Source organism: Anomaloglossus baeobatrachus, chromosome 1 (genome assembly GCF_048569485.1).
Source record: "Anomaloglossus baeobatrachus isolate aAnoBae1 chromosome 1, aAnoBae1.hap1, whole genome shotgun sequence".
Lineage (NCBI taxonomy): Eukaryota > Metazoa > Chordata > Amphibia > Anura > Aromobatidae > Anomaloglossus > Anomaloglossus baeobatrachus.
In genome coordinates, this window is record NC_134353.1 from 303,802,627 (window position 1) to 303,823,817 (window position 21,191).

General features: G+C 41.0%; 1 protein-coding gene across 2 annotated transcripts in view; it reads right to left on the reverse strand.

Moving 5' to 3' along the window:
- The window catches only part of GRID2 (glutamate ionotropic receptor delta type subunit 2), a 1,893,008-nt gene that overhangs the window by 858,398 nt on the left and 1,013,419 nt on the right, over window positions 1–21,191 (reverse strand). For both annotated transcript variants that reach the window (XR_012754338.1, XM_075351083.1), the window contains exon 6: window positions 3,187–3,360. Coding sequence is in view for 1 of the 2 variants with exons in the window: in XM_075351083.1 (XP_075207198.1) it covers window positions 3,187–3,360 (174 nt within the window). In the remaining variant the exon portion in view is untranslated. The remainder of the gene's footprint in view (window positions 1–3,186; window positions 3,361–21,191) is intronic.

Genomic DNA, 21,191 nt, shown 5'->3' on the forward strand with positions numbered 1-21,191 from the left:
AGTGTCAGTGTCATTATCCTGTACCCCCAGTGTCAGTGTCATTATCCTGCAACCCCAGTGTCAGTATCTTGTACCCCCAGTGTCAGTGTCATTATCCTGTACCCCCAGTGTCAATGTCATTATCCTGCAACCCCAGTGTCAGTATCTTGTACCCCCAGTGTCAGTGTCATTATCCTGTACCCCCAGTGTCAGTGTCATTATCCTGTACCCCCAGTGTCAGTGTCAGTATCTTAGGCTATATGTAATTACTCTTCAGGGGGCCTCTATAAAAGCCTGATCTGTCTATAGAGCAGTGTTGTCAGAATACACAGGACTAGTGCAGGGTTTAGCCAACATGTAACACTAGTTTGGAAACTATAGTGAAGACAAATATTCACCAGCGTCTCCAAATGGAAAAGTGTATTGGGTGGTAATGCTTCACACCAACACATACTGACTCTTATGGTATGTGCCCACGATCAGGACTCACTGTGTTCTACATGGAGCGGGTCCTGACCTGTGGTGCCGCGAGTCTCCTCCGCAGGAGACCGCAGCTGCTTGTACCCACGATCAGGCTTCAGTGCGCTGCAGTCTCTCGCTTGTGTTCTCCATACGGAGGAGCATGCGATTACGCAGCAAACAATTGACATGCTGTGGTCTAGAAAGAAGATCCGCAGGTCAGTGTTTGCTGCGGAAAAAAGAATCACATTGGGCACGGGATTTCTAGAAATCCATCCACTGTGCTTGTGCTTACAACGCAGCATTTTGGATGCAGCTAAACCATGCTACAGCCAACATGCTGCAAACACTGATCGTGGACGGCTGGGCACGCACCCTTACAGGGGATTTCCCAGATAGATGGCGGCAGAGGGGGATTAATGTTAGTAGATGTTTCCATTTGAAGATGCTGGATAACGTTCTGCTTCTCTTTGAATATTGTTTGGCTGATGGACTCGGTGGTTTTCCTAGGACAAGGAATGTCCGTGTGTAAGAAAAACTGCGACTGACTGTAAATAACAGATTCCATTATTAACTACAATAAATAAGAGGCTACAAGAAATCCTGCGCTATATGCAGGGCACAGGACAGGTCTCTTCTGCACACTGTGGAGTTTGCTAATAGGCTCACGTTATAATGAGAGAAGCCGAAAATGTACAAGTAATAAAAACGTTTATGGTAGCTATAGTGTGGGCCCCTAGAGGCAATTTCCCTGGTAGGCCCCTCACACCCCAGTCCGACCCTGGTCCCAAGCCTCGTGATAACTAGAAGTCGCAGCCTACCATGAATAAGCATGGACATTTAGCTCAGCATCGGTGATAAAAAGACTTGCTGAAAACCAGATGGGGGAAAGTGAAGAGTGTAGTGGCTAGAACGGTGAGCAGTGAGATGAGTGTTAGAAATTATTTTTTATCATCTATATTTTACATTTATTACAGAATCAAGAGCATAATAAGGGACTTTCAATTTGTGGAGAAAAATTTTGCTGTGAATCAAATTTCCAGGGAAAATCAGTGCAATTTAGAGAATTACAATTTTGTTTGATCCACCTATGCATTTGACATGTTAAGTATAGCAATAGTCATGCAAATCACCTATTAAGTGGTCATGTATTGATCCCTATGTATATCTTACACAAGGTTAAAATTACTGATATTAGATTATTTGCCTAACCTTGCTTTTAATTTAGTATTATGAGTTGCCACTAAATTAAGTCCCAGTATTAGAGATGAGTGGAACCCAATCCTCTGACCAGGTCAGTGTTCTTTGGAGGTGCACAGGGGCAATGCAAGTTTTCTGGGCATCCAGTTCAGGAATCTAGGAGGTTAAGAAAATTCACATAGGCCTTGTTTATGGCCAGAAAACACTTACGTGGATGATTGGCCAGATTTGCACAAAGAAATCCACTCATCTTTACCCAGTATTTTTAAGTCTAAAATTACACAAGCAATGTTTATTGAACATTTTGATGCAGTTTTGGAGCTAAAGACAGTAGTTGTTCTAATTAGTAGAGGACAAGAAATTCCTTAGGGTATGTGCCCACAATTAGTGTTCACAGTGATTTAGAGCCAGCATGCATCAGCTGTGTTCAAAATGCAGTACAAACACAGTGGATGGGAATTCTAGAAATCCTATGCTTACTGTGCATCTGTGGCTCGAAGCAAACACTGACCTGCGGTGCGGCTTTCCAAGCGGCAAGCATGTCAATTCTTTGCTGCGGAGTCGCAAGAGTCCTCCGTAGGGAGAAAACAGCGAGGAGACCGCAGTCTGCCTTAATTTCTGATCATGGGCATGGACAGCTGCAATCTCCTGCATTCTCCTGTGCAAGAGACTCGCCGCCCCACAGGTCAGGACCCGCCATGTCCAGGATGCAGTGGGTCCTGATTGTGTCCACGTACCCTTACAGTTTTTCTCAGATTAGATCTAGTTAACAAAAATATGTTTGTTTCTTTAGGCTAATAGTGTGAGTAGAGTCAAACAATATAAAGATGAATGATGAGGAAAATATGTTGTATTAGCAGTAGATATTCCACACAGCAACATACCACTAGCTAGGTAGACCACACTGTGGACTGCTACCATAAACAAGTTCCCATTGGGAAATAACTTTAATTGTGAACTGTTCATGGGTGTTCATGGGTATGCTCACTTGCCCCTGTTCAAGTGTCCAATTCTTCCTTCATGGCTTATGCATTGCTTATATGTGTATGTTTCCATAACTTGTTGAGACAGAAAGAATTTTGTACACTCGTAATTAGATCACAGTTTGATATAAACTTTATGCTGATTTTGAATCCCAGTTTGTGCAAGCGTAATTAAAATTCATTCAGCAACCCACGAAAACAGCTGTTGTTGAAAAAAAATGTTATTTCCATTTAAACAATAGAAGTTTTAGAACAAAATGTTAAGCGCTTTCTTAATTACTGCATTTGTTTGTATTTGTTTTACTGATGAGAAAGCAACAGTTGTTTTCTTCTATTGACAAATGAATTATGAACACGATTATGAAATAAGATTGCCATGGTTCCTAAACATAGCATTGCCCATTATGTGATTGAGATGTTTTAGCCTCGCTATCTCTTAGACGTTTAGACGTCTGTGTCTTTCCATCTCTTCAGGCAAAATAATTCTGTATCCAGAATGGACATATTTTACATTAGAAGCAGAATTTTATATACATAGACATGAACAGAAGATTATTCAGCATACCTCCATGCTCTGGGAATATGGGTCTTTGGGGTCACAGAGCGAAGTAGATATTCTATGGTTGCCAGGGTAACAGCGTTGGCTCATATTCTGGGGTACTGGAAAGGTCTGACGAATAATTGTTAACCTTCCAATTGACCTTCTGACAAGGTCCTGTACATCCAAGTCATTTATCTCCTGTCATAGTTAAGAAAAAAGTAATACAAGGCTGAGAGTTGATACAATATATGCAAACATAAAACGGATAGTCATCTATAATGATTTAAGGCTATAATTAAATAAAAGAGAATACATATTACATGCGTGGCTAATCTTGTTTACTGTCTCCAAGAGAGTACTATTGGCATAAAGACTTAAAAGCATCTCTTGGGATTAAACCCCATCAGACTAAATCATCTTTTTCCTTTGCCTTTTCAAGTGTAAAGAGCATAAATAAAAATAGGTCAGTGGCAACAGGGAGCTTATTGAAATATTAACATATTATAAAAAATACAGCAATTTATGACGTGCTCTGAGTTGGGCAGAAACGCAACGCAAGCACATAAAATGGAACAAAGACTATCTGTTTACATATATTACAAATGATGTCCTAATTATGTTCTAAAACAAAATGAAAAGCATATTATAGGGAACAAATTACATCCAAGGACTTACAAGGTAAAACAATTACCCAGAACAGAGTGGTAACTGTTGATAGAGGAAAAGATGAATTAATCAGAGCAAAATCTTTAATGGCCATTTTCTGAATTAACTCTGTCCCACTTACAGTTTCATAGAAGTCTATACATTATAACTAACATGTTATCGAAAGAATAATTAGACTGTGATATTACCCCTGAGAAATGCAATTATTAGTGTTTTATTGTCACTTTGTGGCTTCTGAATCATCATTTAGAGAGACATGAACACATGAAGGATATATATGCACTGTACAATACAGTGTGTCGGTGCTACAGGAAAGAAATAAGCCAAACAATGTAGCGCGAACAGTGTGCTGTACTTAAATTGTCCTTGATTTTGCTTTGCAAGGTTAGTACATATACTGTAAACAGCTTTAATAATTTTTCCATTAACTCTATGATGGCGCAAAACGCAATCAATTAATACACTAGGGACAGAAGGAGGCACTGTGACAATAAGAGTGTAGTAAGAAGCTCCAGTAAATTTGCACAATATTTCTTAAAATATTTTCATTACCGTAAATAACTACATTTACAAAACAACCATAGTTAAGAATATTTTTAGACTTTGCATTTTCCCATGCAAATAGATGCCTTCATCTATTGCAATTTATTCTTGTTTATGAAATGCATAAGGCAAATATATTCAATGAAGCAGTAAAATGTCGAAACATTGTAATATACTATCTTTTTAATATATTCCACAGTTGTTGAACAGATGTTTATATCCCTGTGTATAAGATTTTGGGTATCTATATTTGTGTACAGAATCATTGCTGAAAGTGTTGGCCCCCTTGAAATTGTTCTAGAAAATGAAGTATTTCTCCCAGAATATTATTGCAATTACATATTTTTTGTTATACATGTTTATTTCCATTGTACAAAAAAACTGAGGGGAAAAAGAGGCAAATTGGGCATAATTTCACGCAAAACTCCAAAAGTGGGCCAGTCAAAATTGTTGGCACCCTCAACTTAATATTTATTTGCACACACTTTGGAATAAATATAACTGCAATCAATCACTTCCTATAACCATCAACAAGCTTCTTACACCTTTAAATGGAATTTTTGATCACTCTTATTTTGCAAACTGCTGCAAGTCTCTCATATTTCAATGGGATTTAGATCTGGATTCATTGCTGGCCACTTCAGAACTCTCCAATGCTTTGTTTCCATCCATTACTGGGTGGTTTTTGAAGTACGTTTATGGCCATTGTCTTGCTGGTAGACCCATGACTTGGGATGCAATCCCAGTGAGGGGGTGTACTGTTTTGTTTATGCATTTATGTACTTTGCAAGTGTGAATACACTCTGCTCTACCATTATTTTTGAAAGTACTTTTGTCATACACCCAGTACTCTACTAAATACTAGTCATTATACTAGTACAATTTCAAACGTGCGAAATATGCTGATACATGTCATCACATCAGCAGACAAATCTCAGAAATAAACTTCTTTTTAGTTTGTGTGTTTATTCATTTATTTATACCACCAACAATCTCAGTAATGCTGTACACAGATTTTTATCACTAAAGCCTGCTTTACACATTGCAATTTCGCATACGATATCGTATGCGATTTGCAACGCCCCCATCGTATGTGCAGCACGTTAAATTTGTTGAACGTGCCGCACATACGATTAACCCCCATCACACATACTTACCTACCATAGAACCTCGATGTGGGCGGCGAACGTCCACTTCCTGGAGTGGGAGGGACGTTTGGTGTCACATCGACGTTACGCGGAAACCGGCCAATAGAAGCGGAGGGGCGGAGCTGAGCGGGACATAAACATCCTGCCCACCTCCTTCCTTCCGTATTGTGGGTCGGGAGCCGCAGGAAGCAGGTGAGATCTGTTCATCGTTCCCGGGGTGTCACACACTGCGATGTGCGCTACCCCGGGTAAGATGAACAATCTGACGTTCAATTCATCAGGAATGAACGACGTGCATGCAATGAACAGGTTTTAGTTCAATCGCAATTGCACGTCGCTGTCACACACTACAACATACCTTACGATGCCGGATGTGCGTCACTTACGACGTGACCCCGCCGACACATCGTAAGATATCTTGTAGCGTTTAAAGCGGGCTTTACATTGATTCCTGCCCTTAAAATAAAACTTTCACGTCCGATAATGATATTAACTTGTAAACATAAAGTAAATTTGCATTTAAGCATCATAGCAACCAACAAGCATCCAGGTAGCAGCAGGCCGTGCCAGATGATGCGATGCGAAACTTGCAACGCTTCACCTGGCACAGCCTTCTGCCCTCCGGACAGGAGCATCTGAGCTGCATAGAAATACATGCAGCGGACCTGTTCCTGTGCAACCATGCCGGGTGATGTGATACGAGATGGGCGAGTCTCTCACAAGTGTGACTCCGGCCTGTGCTTGGCTGCAGTGCTGAAAGTGTGGTATCTGGGAAAAAAATAACTGTATTTCTCCTGGGAGTAACAGGCTTTCTTACAGCCTTTACAGTCAAATCACTGAAAGTGGCAGCAGTAAGCACATCTTGGAAATTACTGAAATACAGGTCTATATTCCTACACTGCAAATGTGGTTGTTAGTGACAAGACAGGGTATTATAATTGATATGGGCATTCTTGAATGACTGAAAATAGAGGCCTTCTGGGTGAAAATTGTCAGGATCCCTAATTCTGAAAACAAGATAATTTTTAATCAATCTTCTGCTCATACAATATCACATAGCTTTCATATCTAAATATGATCCAAGTAGGAGAATGAAGCGGCAACTCAACCTGGTGGTTGGCAAACTTTTAATCTGTATTTACAGCAGACAACATAAACGGGAAGTGGAGGAGGGTGCGGGGACGGCAGACGGACGACAGCTATTTCGCGCTGTGGCTAGCGCTTTGACAAGTCCTGACTTGTCAATCTGGTAAAACTCTATTACACTCTCTCCTCTTTAGTTTAATTATGACTAGTAGGCTCACTCTGTGCTCTCTGTGCCTGTAGGACTCTTTTACAATGAAAGTCTATAAAATCTCCTTCTGATGCTCCATAGACTTACATTTGTAAAAGTCACCTCCAGGTCACGCAGAGCGCAGCATGTCCTGGAGAGTCTGTAGAGCAACAACATCACTGGAAAAAATGGCAGAGAAAAATGGCATTGGACAAAAGAGAAGATGGTGGTTAGTGGGTATATTAACACACTCACTCTACATTACACACACATATACACACATTTAATGAATAAAAAACATAGTTGAGTGCTTCTTTAATAAACCCCCAATAGATCCAGATATCATGTTTATAATGGCCTATAATTAAGTCTCTTTTATAAAGGTACAATATCTCTTGAAACCCTTGCAAAGGCTGGGTAATATGAAATACTCATACCCATCATTCAAATTGTCTCTCCAGTAAAGGAGACAAACTCTAGCACAGCGCCACCTATTGGAAGTAGCGATCCTAAAAGTCACAAGTGGATTTTTGACAATCCTTTGCAATATGACTCAGGATATATAAGCCAGATCAGAATCCCAATTTGCAGACACGGTGTTTCGGGGTGCTTGCCCCTCGTCAGTGCAAAGTATGGGGGTGTCTGATCTGGCTCATGAGAAAGCTATGTGGGGACCACGGGGGAACACTATTCTCCTTAAGGAGACTTTGCAAGCCAGTCTGGCTGCCAGGTAAGGGGACTTATAGCTGCAATGCCCCTAAAATTCCACGGGGGAACACTATTCTCCTTAAGGAGACTTTGCAAGCCAGTCTGGCTGCCAGGTAAGGGGACTTATAGCTGCAATGCCCCTCTGGGAAATATTCAAATTGTCTCTCCAGTAAAGGAGACAAACTCTAGCACAGCGCCACCTATTGGAAGTAGCGATCCTAAAAGTCACAAGTGGATTTTTGACAATCCTTTGCAATATGACTCAGGATATATAAGCCAGATCAGAATCCCAATTTGCAGACACGGTGTTTCGGGGTGCTTGCCCCTCGTCAGTGCAAAGTATGGGGGTGTCTGATCTGGCTCATGAGAAAGCTATGTGGGGACCACGGGGGAACACTATTCTCCTTAAGGAGACTTTGCAAGCCAGTCTGGCTGCCAGGTAAGGGGACTTATAGCTGCAATGCCCCTAAAATTCCACGGGGGAACACTATTCTCCTTAAGGAGACTTTGCAAGCCAGTCTGGCTGCCAGGTAAGGGGACTTATAGCTGCAATGCCCCTCTGGGAAATATTCAAATTGTCTCTCCAGTAAAGGAGACAAACTCTAGCACAGCGCCACCTATTGGAAGTAGCGATCCTAAAAGTCACAAGTGGATTTTTGACAATCCTTTGCAATATGACTCAGGATATATAAGCCAGATCAGAATCCCAATTTGCAGACACGGTGTTTCGGGGTGCTTGCCCCTCGTCAGTGCAAAGTATGGGGGTGTCTGATCTGGCTCATGAGAAAGCTATGTGGGGACCACGGGGGAACACTATTCTCCTTAAGGAGACTTTGCAAGCCAGTCTGGCTGCCAGGTAAGGGGACTTATAGCTGCAATGCCCCTAAAATTCCACGGGGGAACACTATTCTCCTTAAGGAGACTTTGCAAGCCAGTCTGGCTGCCAGGTAAGGGGACTTATAGCTGCAATGCCCCTCTGGGAAATATTCAAATTGTCTCTCCAGTAAAGGAGACAAACTCTAGCACAGCGCCACCTATTGGAAGTAGCGATCCTAAAAGTCACAAGTGGATTTTTGACAATCCTTTGCAATATGACTCAGGATATATAAGCCAGATCAGAATCCCAATTTGCAGACACGGTGTTTCGGGGTGCTTGCCCCTCGTCAGTGCAAAGTATGGGGGTGTCTGATCTGGCTCATGAGAAAGCTATGTGGGGACCACGGGGGAACACTATTCTCCTTAAGGAGACTTTGCAAGCCAGTCTGGCTGCCAGGTAAGGGGACTTATAGCTGCAATGCCCCTAAAATTCCACGGGGGAACACTATTCTCCTTAAGGAGACTTTGCAAGCCAGTCTGGCTGCCAGGTAAGGGGACTTATAGCTGCAATGCCCCTCTGGGAAATATTCAAATTGTCTCTCCAGTAAAGGAGACAAACTCTAGCACAGCGCCACCTATTGGAAGTAGCGATCCTAAAAGTCACAAGTGGATTTTTGACAATCCTTTGCAATATGACTCAGGATATATAAGCCAGATCAGAATCCCAATTTGCAGACACGGTGTTTCGGGGTGCTTGCCCCTCGTCAGTGCAAAGTATGGGGGTGTCTGATCTGGCTCATGAGAAAGCTATGTGGGGACCACGGGGGAACACTATTCTCCTTAAGGAGACTTTGCAAGCCAGTCTGGCTGCCAGGTAAGGGGACTTATAGCTGCAATGCCCCTAAAATTCCACGGGGGAACACTATTCTCCTTAAGGAGACTTTGCAAGCCAGTCTGGCTGCCAGGTAAGGGGACTTATAGCTGCAATGCCCCTCTGGGAAATATTCAAATTGTCTCTCCAGTAAAGGAGACAAACTCTAGCACAGCGCCACCTATTGGAAGTAGCGATCCTAAAAGTCACAAGTGGATTTTTGACAATCCTTTGCAATATGACTCAGGATATATAAGCCAGATCAGAATCCCAATTTGCAGACACGGTGTTTCGGGGTGCTTGCCCCTCGTCAGTGCAAAGTATGGGGGTGTCTGATCTGGCTCATGAGAAAGCTATGTGGGGACCACGGGGGAACACTATTCTCCTTAAGGAGACTTTGCAAGCCAGTCTGGCTGCCAGGTAAGGGGACTTATAGCTGCAATGCCCCTAAAATTCCACGGGGGAACACTATTCTCCTTAAGGAGACTTTGCAAGCCAGTCTGGCTGCCAGGTAAGGGGACTTATAGCTGCAATGCCCCTCTGGGAAATATTCAAATTGTCTCTCCAGTAAAGGAGACAAACTCTAGCACAGCGCCACCTATTGGAAGTAGCGATCCTAAAAGTCACAAGTGGATTTTTGACAATCCTTTGCAATATGACTCAGGATATATAAGCCAGATCAGAATCCCAATTTGCAGACACGGTGTTTCGGGGTGCTTGCCCCTCGTCAGTGCAAAGTATGGGGGTGTCTGATCTGGCTCATGAGAAAGCTATGTGGGGACCACGGGGGAACACTATTCTCCTTAAGGAGACTTTGCAAGCCAGTCTGGCTGCCAGGTAAGGGGACTTATAGCTGCAATGCCCCTAAAATTCCACGGGGGAACACTATTCTCCTTAAGGAGACTTTGCAAGCCAGTCTGGCTGCCAGGTAAGGGGACTTATAGCTGCAATGCCCCTCTGGGAAATATTCAAATTGTCTCTCCAGTAAAGGAGACAAACTCTAGCACAGCGCCACCTATTGGAAGTAGCGATCCTAAAAGTCACAAGTGGATTTTTGACAATCCTTTGCAATATGACTCAGGATATATAAGCCAGATCAGAATCCCAATTTGCAGACACGGTGTTTCGGGGTGCTTGCCCCTCGTCAGTGCAAAGTATGGGGGTGTCTGATCTGGCTCATGAGAAAGCTATGTGGGGACCACGGGGGAACACTATTCTCCTTAAGGAGACTTTGCAAGCCAGTCTGGCTGCCAGGTAAGGGGACTTATAGCTGCAATGCCCCTAAAATTCCACGGGGGAACACTATTCTCCTTAAGGAGACTTTGCAAGCCAGTCTGGCTGCCAGGTAAGGGGACTTATAGCTGCAATGCCCCTCTGGGAAATACCCATCATGTATTTTGATAACATTTACATATGCGTGTTGTGAAGTATTGTCTAATATCAGTGAATCCTTGTAATTAACCAGGCAATTAAGCTAAAGGTCATAACTGAATAATGGATAGATTGGCGGGGCTACTGACCTTCAGGCTTTTTTTTACAGTTTGCTTAAAAAAAAGTAGTCTACTAGCAATTTATTTTCACCTTTCCAATTTAGGTTGTCATGTATGGAAAAAAAAAATGGGAATTTAGTGCCAATGACATATTCTAAACAAGATTATGACCCCGATTAATTAAAATTATTTTTTTTTGCTTCACCTTTTCTTTTTTTCTTGTGGTATTTGCTGCGATTTGTTTTACACCAAATAAAGCAACATGGCACTTGCGGTTCATGAATTTTGCACAAAGTGAAAAATAGTCTTTATTTTTGTCTTTAAGCTTTTTGTGACTTTTTAGGGCAAAATGTGTCATGTTCCGCAAAATGTCACAACACTTTCAAACTTTACTCCTGGGGAGAAATTAAGTAAATTTGCTCTAAAATGTAGCAACTAGTTAAAAAGTTGCATTTGATGAATCTTCTAACACTTCTAGAAAAGCAACATTGCCATAAAAATCTGAAGAATTAACTAAACAACCAAAGAAAAAATAAAAAAAAAATTGCTAATCTTTTTGAGTTTGTTGCAATTCAAAAAATATCTAATTGAGAGGTATTCACTCCAAAAACTATCAAACATGATAAATCAAGTCCTATATGTGCAGGTTCTGTAGCTTCCCTTTGTTACATGAGATCTGGCAGAATGATCATTTTACAGAATTCTAATTCCCTTTGATTTTATACATAGTAGATAAATTACATTCATTGGGTTCATGAATAGTTTACTTTACTTGTTATATTCAGTTACTGAAGATATGGTAATTTGGCTGTAGGTAAGCATAATATACTGAATGCACTGAATATATTGAATATCCTGAATACTTATATTCTACATTTCTCAAATGGACTATAGTGCTGATATGGAAGCATTGTGTAGAGACTATGGTAAAATTGAGCTATTTCTCTTGCATGTTCTTGCATGGAATTTTATGCATATTTTACGGTTTTATGTAGAGGGTAGCTAGTACCGCAGTCCTTACCATTAATATGGTTACTTGATTTATTGAACCTAACTGATATACATAAATGACTTTAAGTACTTTGTGCAAATAGGCCAAAAGACAGCTGAATATTGGATGATTCTAATATTACTGAATCTTTCACTACCTACTCACAATCTCTGATCCTAAAAAAACCCTTCTTTGTTCTTCTCTTCTTTACTCCTCACTAGAGATGGGCAAATAGTCAAATATTCGGCTTTGGATTCTTCGTGCCAAATTATTTCTATTATTCTTATATTTGTACCAAACAACAAACCTAATGCAAGCCAATGGGAAACTCTAATAATTTTCTGGCGGACCTTGGAAGTAGGTCAGGGAGGGCAGTAAAAATGCTGCAATGGATGGAAAAGTGCTGAAACTGATTGGAAACAGCAAGGGGAAGATGCATGGATGCATTATTGACTCAGTTGTTTTCTGGGAACAATGTTGTCAGAGTACTACTGGGATTAAAGCAGGAAAATTATACTAACAGTTTACCCACAGCTGTCAGACTGCTTCCTGGTCTGATCAGTAAAGGTCATGAATATACACTGCTTCCACCACCCGCACTGTAACAGTGTCTGTGATTGGTTGCAGATCTGCTTCCCATGCTCACCCTCTGTGCCGGTGTCTGTGATCAGTTGCCCTGACACTAGCTGTCTAGGTCCCCAGAGTGGAGTGTAAAAATAAATAATTGAAAAAAAATGGTGCAGGGTCACCTGTATTTTGATACAAAAAGCAGATAAATCAAACAGCCACAATCTGCAGCCCCCAGCTGTACACATTATCTTGGCTTTGTATCAAAATAAGGGGGACCCCATGCTTTAAAAAAAAAAAAAATGCTTAAATAAATAATTCAAGAAAACACTGTGAGGTCCTCCCAATTTTGATACCCAACCAAAATAATATGGACAGCTGGGGGCTGGTATTCTCAGACTGGGTAGGGTCATGTTTATTGGGCCCTACCTAGCCCAAAAGTAGCAGCCCACAGTTATCCAAAATTTATGAAAAAAACACAGAAAAATTGTTTATTAAAAAACAAAAAGAAATCAAACACCCTCCTAATCCAATTTATTAACCCCCAAAACATCCCTGCAAGTCCAACTTCTTTCACAGGAGGTCCCACAATGATCCGAGCTTTGCTACATCCTGGGGTTGCAGCGCGAGGTTATGCTGACAGAGTCGCAGCTGAGTCTACCTGAGGTCACAGATGTTGATTCCCAAGGTACCCCAGCTGTAACCTCATATGAACTGACATCAAGTGAACTTATTAAACTCAATGACCTCACCTCAGGTAAAGTCACTGAACTCTATGCCAGATTACTGGATTAGTTTAAGTACACATGTTCAGTATTTCACTGCAGACATTTCTGCACCAAGTCTACATCTCCTGGCAAAAAAATGCACCAATACAGCATGTGGTTTTATGCAGTTTTGGTGCATTTTTTTGCCAAGAGTTGCTGATTTTATGCAGAAATGTCTGCAACCAAATGCTTAATGTGCGCAATTCATCAAATCCTGTAATTTGAGTTAAGTTCAATGTCTTCAACTGAGGTGAGGTCATTAAGTTCAATGAGTTCACTTCAGGTCAGTTCACCTGAGGTAACAGCTGGGGTACAGAGGGAAACCTGTGACCTCAGGTGAAGTCATAGAAATAAATTCTAGATTGCATTTGGTTGCAGACATTTCTGCACTAAACCTGCATTGCCAGAAAAAACCCCACACACCTATACCACATGCATTTTGATGCAGTTTTGGTCTATTTTTTTGCCTGGAGCTGCACATTTGGTGCAGAAATGTTTGCAACCAAAGACTCAATGTGTGCATATTACCTATTCCAGTAATTCAGCACTGAGGTCAGCGACTTCACCTGAGGTGAGTTAATTTAGTTCACCTCAGGCCAGTTCACCTGAGGTCAAATCTGTGGTACCATGGGAACACAAGCTGTGATCTCAGATGAATCAGTGATGTCACCATTCACAGCTGCAGTCAAAGGTTAGGGATCATGGTAACTCTAGCTGTGATCTCAGGTGAATCAGTGATGTCACCGCTCACAGATGCAGCACTGTCAGTTTGTCCCTGACGCTGCAATCATTGGTCACATTTTTTAATATGACTGTGTCTGCAATGACAGATGTTACAGAGCCAGAATTGTAGTAGGATGTTGTGTCTGTGGATTATTTTGAACCTGCAGGAATGTTTTGAAAGGTTAAAGAAATTGGAGAAAGAGGGTGTTTTTTTAATACAGGATTTTTCTCTGTGTTTTGTTTCTTTTGATTAACAGGGTGAGTAATGGGTGTTTCATAGAATAATAGTTTCCCATTATTAACCTCAGGCTTCATTTTTTTTTACAAATTACAGCTGTCAATAACCCCTTATATTACAGCACAAGGACAATCGGGATGAGCCGGTTAAAGTACGGAAATTGGCACATCTAATCTAATAGATTTGCCAAATTTGGGGGGAGAGCGGGCTGCTATTTTTAGGCTGGGGAAGATCCTATAATCTTGGGCATCCCCAGCCTGAGAATACCAGCCCCAAGCTGTCCACTTTTTCTTGGCTGGGTATCAAAGTTGCAAGGACCTCACGACTTTTTTAAATTATTTATTTAAATTATTGAAAAAACTGCATGGGGTCCATCATATTTTGATAGACAGTCAAGATAACATGCATAGCTGGGGTTTGAAGCCTTCAGCTGTCTGCTTTATCTGCACTGGGTATAAAAATGCGGGAAACCCTGCACCATTTTTTCCAATTATTTATTTTTACACTCCACTTCTGGGGTGCTAGGCGGGCTTTGCATACTACGACATAGCAGATGCAATGTCGGTGGGGTCAAGTCGAAAGTGACGCACATCCTTTTTGATACGATTAATGAGCGCAAAAGCGTCGTTATCGTAGCATCAGTGTAGGGTCCGACATTTCCATAATGCCAGTGCAGCGACAGGTACGATGTAGTTCCTCGTACCTGCGGCAGCACACATCGCTGTGTGTGAAGCCACAGGAGCGAGAAACATCTCCTACCTGTGTCCTGGCTGCAATGCGGAAGGAAGGAGGTGGGCGGGATGTTTATATCCTGCTCATCTCCGCCCCTCCGCTGCTATTGGCCGCCTGCCGTGTGACATCACTGTGACGCTCTATGACCCGCCCCCTTAGGAAGGAGGCGGATCGCCGGCCAGAGCGACGTCGCAGGACAGGTAAGTGCATGTGAAGCTGCCGTAGCGATAATGTTCGCTACACCAGTAATCACAAGAGATCGCTGCTGCGACGGGAGCGGGGACTATCGCGCTCGTCATCACAGCATCGGCTTGCGATGTCGCAGCGTGAAAAGTACCCCTTAGTCTCCTGCTTTAATGAGCACACATTATTTTTTTATTTTTCACTGTGCCTTCCAATCACAGTGACGTAAGCAGCAAAGCTGTTTACACCATTGCTGTGATTGGCAAGTGTCACAGGGTATGAAATGACAGAACAGGGGTGCCTAGGCTAGCAATCAGCCTCGACATCCTGCGCTGTCCCTAATCTCAGGCTTCATGTTAGTCAGGTCTGAGCCCCAAGCGTGACCCTGACTCCTGTTTGGGCCCTGATATTACTCCCCCTGTCCCCCACTCTTGGATCAGGCTGGAAAGGCAGTAACAAAACCCCATAGAAATTACACGGACAAGGGAGAATGAAAACTCATACTTACTGCACTTAGAGAGACTATACATGTACAGGGGAATAAAGAAAAGGGAAGGAAGTAAACACAAAACAGAGTAACTTCCAACTACTCAAAATAACAGTTATAGATCCCCATGAACTGGATCACCACTAAGATCGGAAGCTATTATTGGTGCATACTGGATGAAACCAGTACCTTAAAAAGGAAGGAGATAGCTGCATGTGGTAATTAGCCATCTGAGCTCCTAGTTTCTGCTCACAAGCCTGCAGGAATTAACTCCTGCAGGGCTGAAGACCAGTGACCTGATTCAGCCAATGCCTGGCTCTAGATGAAAAACTCTGAAGCCTCAGGTTGCTTGCCAGACTCTGCAGTGTGAACAGAGTCCAATGTTGCCGTTTCACCAAGTGCATGCAGAGCCGAACATTGCATGACAGTAAGTAATCCCAGCATGTTTAGTGGTTGAAAACTAGGTGCCAAACATGTGGGAAGGGGGACTCGAATCTCACGAGGCGAATACCAAAATGCTTGTCCAGTTACAAATATCGCAAATAACTTAATATTCGTGCGAGTAACAAATAGTGCCGAGTATATTTGCTCATCACTACTCCTCTCTTAACATTTCTCATGTGCTTCCTTCACACTCTGGAACTCCCTAACTGAACAGATGTTTTCCCATCTTTTAAAATTCTAATACAATTCCTGGACAGTCTAGAACATGTACTCTATAACCCTGATGCCTACAAAATGTCATATTTGAAGTTTTTACCCTTACCTACCTCTTCTTTACCCTTTGCTGTAGATCATAATCTCTGTCATTTACTTGACCATGTTAATGTAATTCTATTTGTACAGTAGTTTTATATATTGTTAAAACATATGTACTATATAGAAAATTTTCACATGTGCAGAACCGTGGAATTAGAGACACTTCAATATGAATATCAATAATAATAATAATACTAATACTCCCTTATAAAAAGTGACAAAGCTAAATTATTTTCAACAAGACACTATAGCGTGTGCTTATAAATTTATCAATTGTATATAATTAGACAGAAATTGTGTAGTAATCGGTTCTGGTGCAAAATCTTCACCGCATACTATAATTTTATTGATAATGCAGCCCTCTACTATCTAAGACAATGATAAAAACTTACCAACCACTGAGAATCAAGGAGAAAAGCTTTAGACATAGCTGCATTTTTTATGTAGGTCATTTATTTCACTGTAGACCAACAGATAATAAAGAAAGTTTGATACTGAAACACTAAAGATATAATGAGACTCATAAGCCTTAAACTAGGTCCACGCTCTGTCTTAAATCAATATTTCCAGATGGAATGGAGAGTAAAGACTCTATCAAAAACTGCTGAAAGATCAAAGATGTAGAGAACTGAGCAGAAGCCATGGGAATTAGCAATATGAAGGTCATTAGTCACTTTGGAAACATGTTTTAGCTGAATGAGAAGTGCAAAACTGTTACTGGTAAAATACGGTAAAGGGTATTTGTGTATAGGAAGGAGGAAAAGGCAACCAACTTGTTTAAATAGCAATTATTAAAAAAAAGACTGCTTTATCTTGCATTACATATGTTGCATGCTTATGATATTTCTATAATACATACAGTATATACTATATATATATATATATACACTATATATATACACTAATATATATATATATATATATATATATATATATATATATATATATATACACCGTGTGTAGAATTATTAGGCAAGTTGTATTTTAGAGGATTTTTTTATTATTGATCAACAACTAGGTTCTCAATCAACCCAAAAGACTCGTAAATATCAAAGCTTAATATTTTTGGAAGTTTTAGTGAGGTTTTTTTTTACATTTGGCTATCTTAGGAGGATATCTGTTTGAGCAGGTAACTATTATTATGCAGAATTATCCAGCATGTATTCAGCACAATACCACCAAATAGTAAATCACGCCTAAAATGTAACTTTTAATAATATCTCTTTTAAAACTGCCTCTTTAAAATAACATAAAAGACACACATAACAAATAGCACCGCATGTGCCAGCGTATGGGAGGATGGGAAACTCTCAAAGGATAAACCAACCAGAGCTATCACTCATCCACACCCCATATATAGAACAAATGGTCCCGTTTAGTATATCATCACTCAAATCACTTGGGGAAACTGATAATATAGGGTAAGAGCAACCTCCCTTTATCAATATAAATCCCCTACCAAGGTATATTACGGCACCATTTAATAATACAGTGATAATCACCTATATAACAACTTTTATGAGAATATCCATCCCAGCATTCAGGGTGGCGTGGCAACTCACTCAGTCCAAAAATATGTGAAAGGAAAAAAGGAACAGTCTCACCCAATTCCCGTTGCTCAGGGATGATGTTCCTCTTATTACCACTGTTGAAACTCTCAGACAGGTTGGCCTTAACATGAATCCCCCGGATTTGACCAGGTATTTCCACAGGATCCAGACCTTATGCCCCCTTCTGATTCATAACCAAGCTCCACTCTCAACGCGTTTCCTTTGTCATCAGGAGAGCGGTGTAATATGGACCGTGCATGTCCTCACATAGACAGACACATGTGTGGTCCCAGCCTCACACGTATATCAGAACGCTCAGCCATGTGGACATGGGGATTCATGTTAAGGCCAACCTGTCTGAGAGTTTCAACAGTGGTAATAAGAGGAACATCATCCCTGAGCAACGGGAATTGGGTGAGACTGTTCCTTTTTTCCTTTCACATATTTTTGGACTGAGTGAGTTGCCACGCCACCCTGAATGCTGGGATGGATATTCTCATAAAAGTTGTTATATAGGTGATTATCACTGTATTATTAAATGGTGCCGTAATATACCTTGGTAGGGGATTTATATTGATAAAGGGAGGTTGCTCTTACCCTATATTATCAGTTTCCCCAAGTGATTTGAGTGATGATATACTAAACGGGACCATTTGTTCTATATATGGGGTGTGGATGAGTGATAGCTCTGGTTGGTTTATCCTTTGAGAGTTTCCCATCCTCCCATACGCTGGCACATGCGGTGCTATTTGTTATGTGTGTCTTTTATGTTATTTTAAAGAGGCAGTTTTAAAAGAGATATTATTAAAAGTTACATTTTAGGCGTGATTTACTATTTGGTGGTATTGTGCTGAATACATATTGAAGTTTTCATACCTGGTCCAGTTTGCTAATCTATAGAATTATCCAGCAACCTAATAAAAAACAAATATATTACCATCTCACTTGTTTATTTTCACCAGGTAAACCAATATAACTGCACAAAATGTAGAAATAAACATTTCTGACATGCAAAAACAAAACCCCCAAAAAATAAGTGACCAATATAGCCACCTTTCTTTATGATGACGCTCAACAGCCTACCATCCATAGATTCTGTCAGTTGCTTGATCTGTTTATGATCATCATTGCGTGCAGCAGCCACCACAGCCTCCCAGATACTGTTCCAAGAGGTGTACTGTTTTCCCTCCCTGTAGAGCTTACATTTTATGAGGGACCACAGGTTCTCTATGGGGTTCAGACAAGGTGAACAAGGGGGCCATGTCATTATTTTTTCATCTTTTAGACCTTTACTGGCCAGCCACGCTGTGGAGTAGTTTGATGCATGTGATGGAGCATTGTCCTGCATGAAAATTATGTTTTTCTTGAACGATACCGACTTATTCCTGTACCACTGCTTGATGTTGTCTTCGAGAAACTGGCAGTAGGTCTGGGAATTGAGCTTCACTCCATCCTCAACCCGAAAAAGGACCCACAAGTTCATCTTTGATGATACCAGCTCGTACCAGTACCCCACTTCCACCTTGCTGGCATCTGAGTTGGAGTTGAGCTTTCTGCCCTTTACTGATCCAGCTCCTGGGACATCCATCTGGCCCATCAAGAGTCACTCTCATTTCATCCGTCCATAAAACCTTTAAAAAATTAGTCTTAAGAATATTTCTTGGCCCAGCCTTGACGTTTTATCTTATGTTTCTTGTTTAAAGGTGGTCATTTTTCAGCCTTCCTTACCTTGGCCATGTCCCTGAGTATGGCACACCTTGTGCTTTTTGGTACGTCAGTAATGTTGAAACTCTGAAATATGGCCAAACTGGTGGCAAATGGCATCTTGGCAGCTTCACGCTTGATTTTCCTCAATTCATGGGCAGTTATTTTGCGCCTTTTTGGCTCAACACGCTTCTTGCGACCCTGTTGGCTATTTGCCATGAAATGCTTGATTGTTCGGTGATCACACTTCAAAAGTTTTGCAATTTCAAGACTGCTGCATCCCTCTGCAAGACATCTCACAATTTTGGACTTTTCAGAGCCCGTCAAATCTCGCTTCTGACCCATTTTGCCAAAGGAAAGGAAGTTGCCTACTAATTAAGCACACCTTATATAGGGTGTTGATGTCATTACACCACACCCCTCCTTATTACAGGGATGCACATCACCTGATTTACTTAATTGATAGTTGGCTCTCAAGTCTAAATAGCTTGGAGTAGGACAACTTGTATAAAAAGTATCATGTGATCAAAATACTCATTTGCCTACTAATTCTGCACACAATGTGTGTATATATATATATATATATATGTATATATATATATATATATATATATATATATATATATATATATATATATATATATAATATGTATATATGCAGTGGCATGCAAAATTTTGGGCACTCCTGGTCAAAATTAGTGTTATTGCAAACAGTTAAGCGATTTGAAGATGAAATGATCTCTAAAAGTTTAAGATGACAAATTTACTTCGTATTTTAGGCAGAAAAACATTTTAAAATTAACAAAAAAGGAAAATGGGCTGATGCAAATGTTTTTGCACCCTGCATGGTTGTTACCTAGAAGTACCCTGTTAGCAAGTATCACAGCTTGTAAATGCTTTTTGTAACCAGCAAAGAGTCTTTCAGTTTTTGTTTGAGGGATATTTATTAATTCTTCCTTGGAAAGGTCTTCCAGTTCTTTGAAATTCCTGAGTCGTCTTTCATGCACTGCTCTATTGAGGTCTAGCCACAGATTTTCAATACATATTCACTGCTTCCCCCTACCCAATGGCAGTCTTGGCATCTGTGATTGGTTGCAGTCAGACAGCATCGCCAGCTTGTGTGGCTGCTTGCAATCACAGACCCTGTGTGTCACTGTAGATTGGAGTATAAATAAATAATTAAATAAAACAATTGTGTTAGGGTCCCCCTATATTATGATAACCAGCACAAATAACGCATACGGCTACACCCTGCAGCCCCAGCCGTGCTCTTATTTTGCAGGTGTTTCAAAATAAGAGAAACCACATGTGGCTTTTTTAATATTTAAATAAATAAATTAAAAACATTGGTATTCTGCCCCCCCTAATTTTGATACCCAGCCATGATAAACCCCAAAACCTGGAGGCTGGTATTCTCAGGCTGAGGAGACCCATGGTTATTGGGCTCCACGCAGTTTAAATATAGCAGCCTGCAGCCACCCAAGATTGACTGCCATAATCCTGGAACTTTATCCAGCTCATCCCAATTTCCCTGGTGCAGTGGCAATCGGGGTAATTAGGGGTAAATAACAGGTCACAACTGCCACTAAGCCCTGTATTAGTAATGTAGTAATGGGAGGTATCTATGAGACCCTCCCATTACAAATCTGTAAGTGAAAAAAAAAATAAATACAAACATCCAAAAAATCCTTGCTTTGAAATAAAACTTTTAAAAAACACCCTCTTTCACCCATTTATTAACCCCCAAAACAGCCAAGTACAACGTAATCCACACGAGGTCCCACAATGATTATAGCTTAGCTATATCTGATGG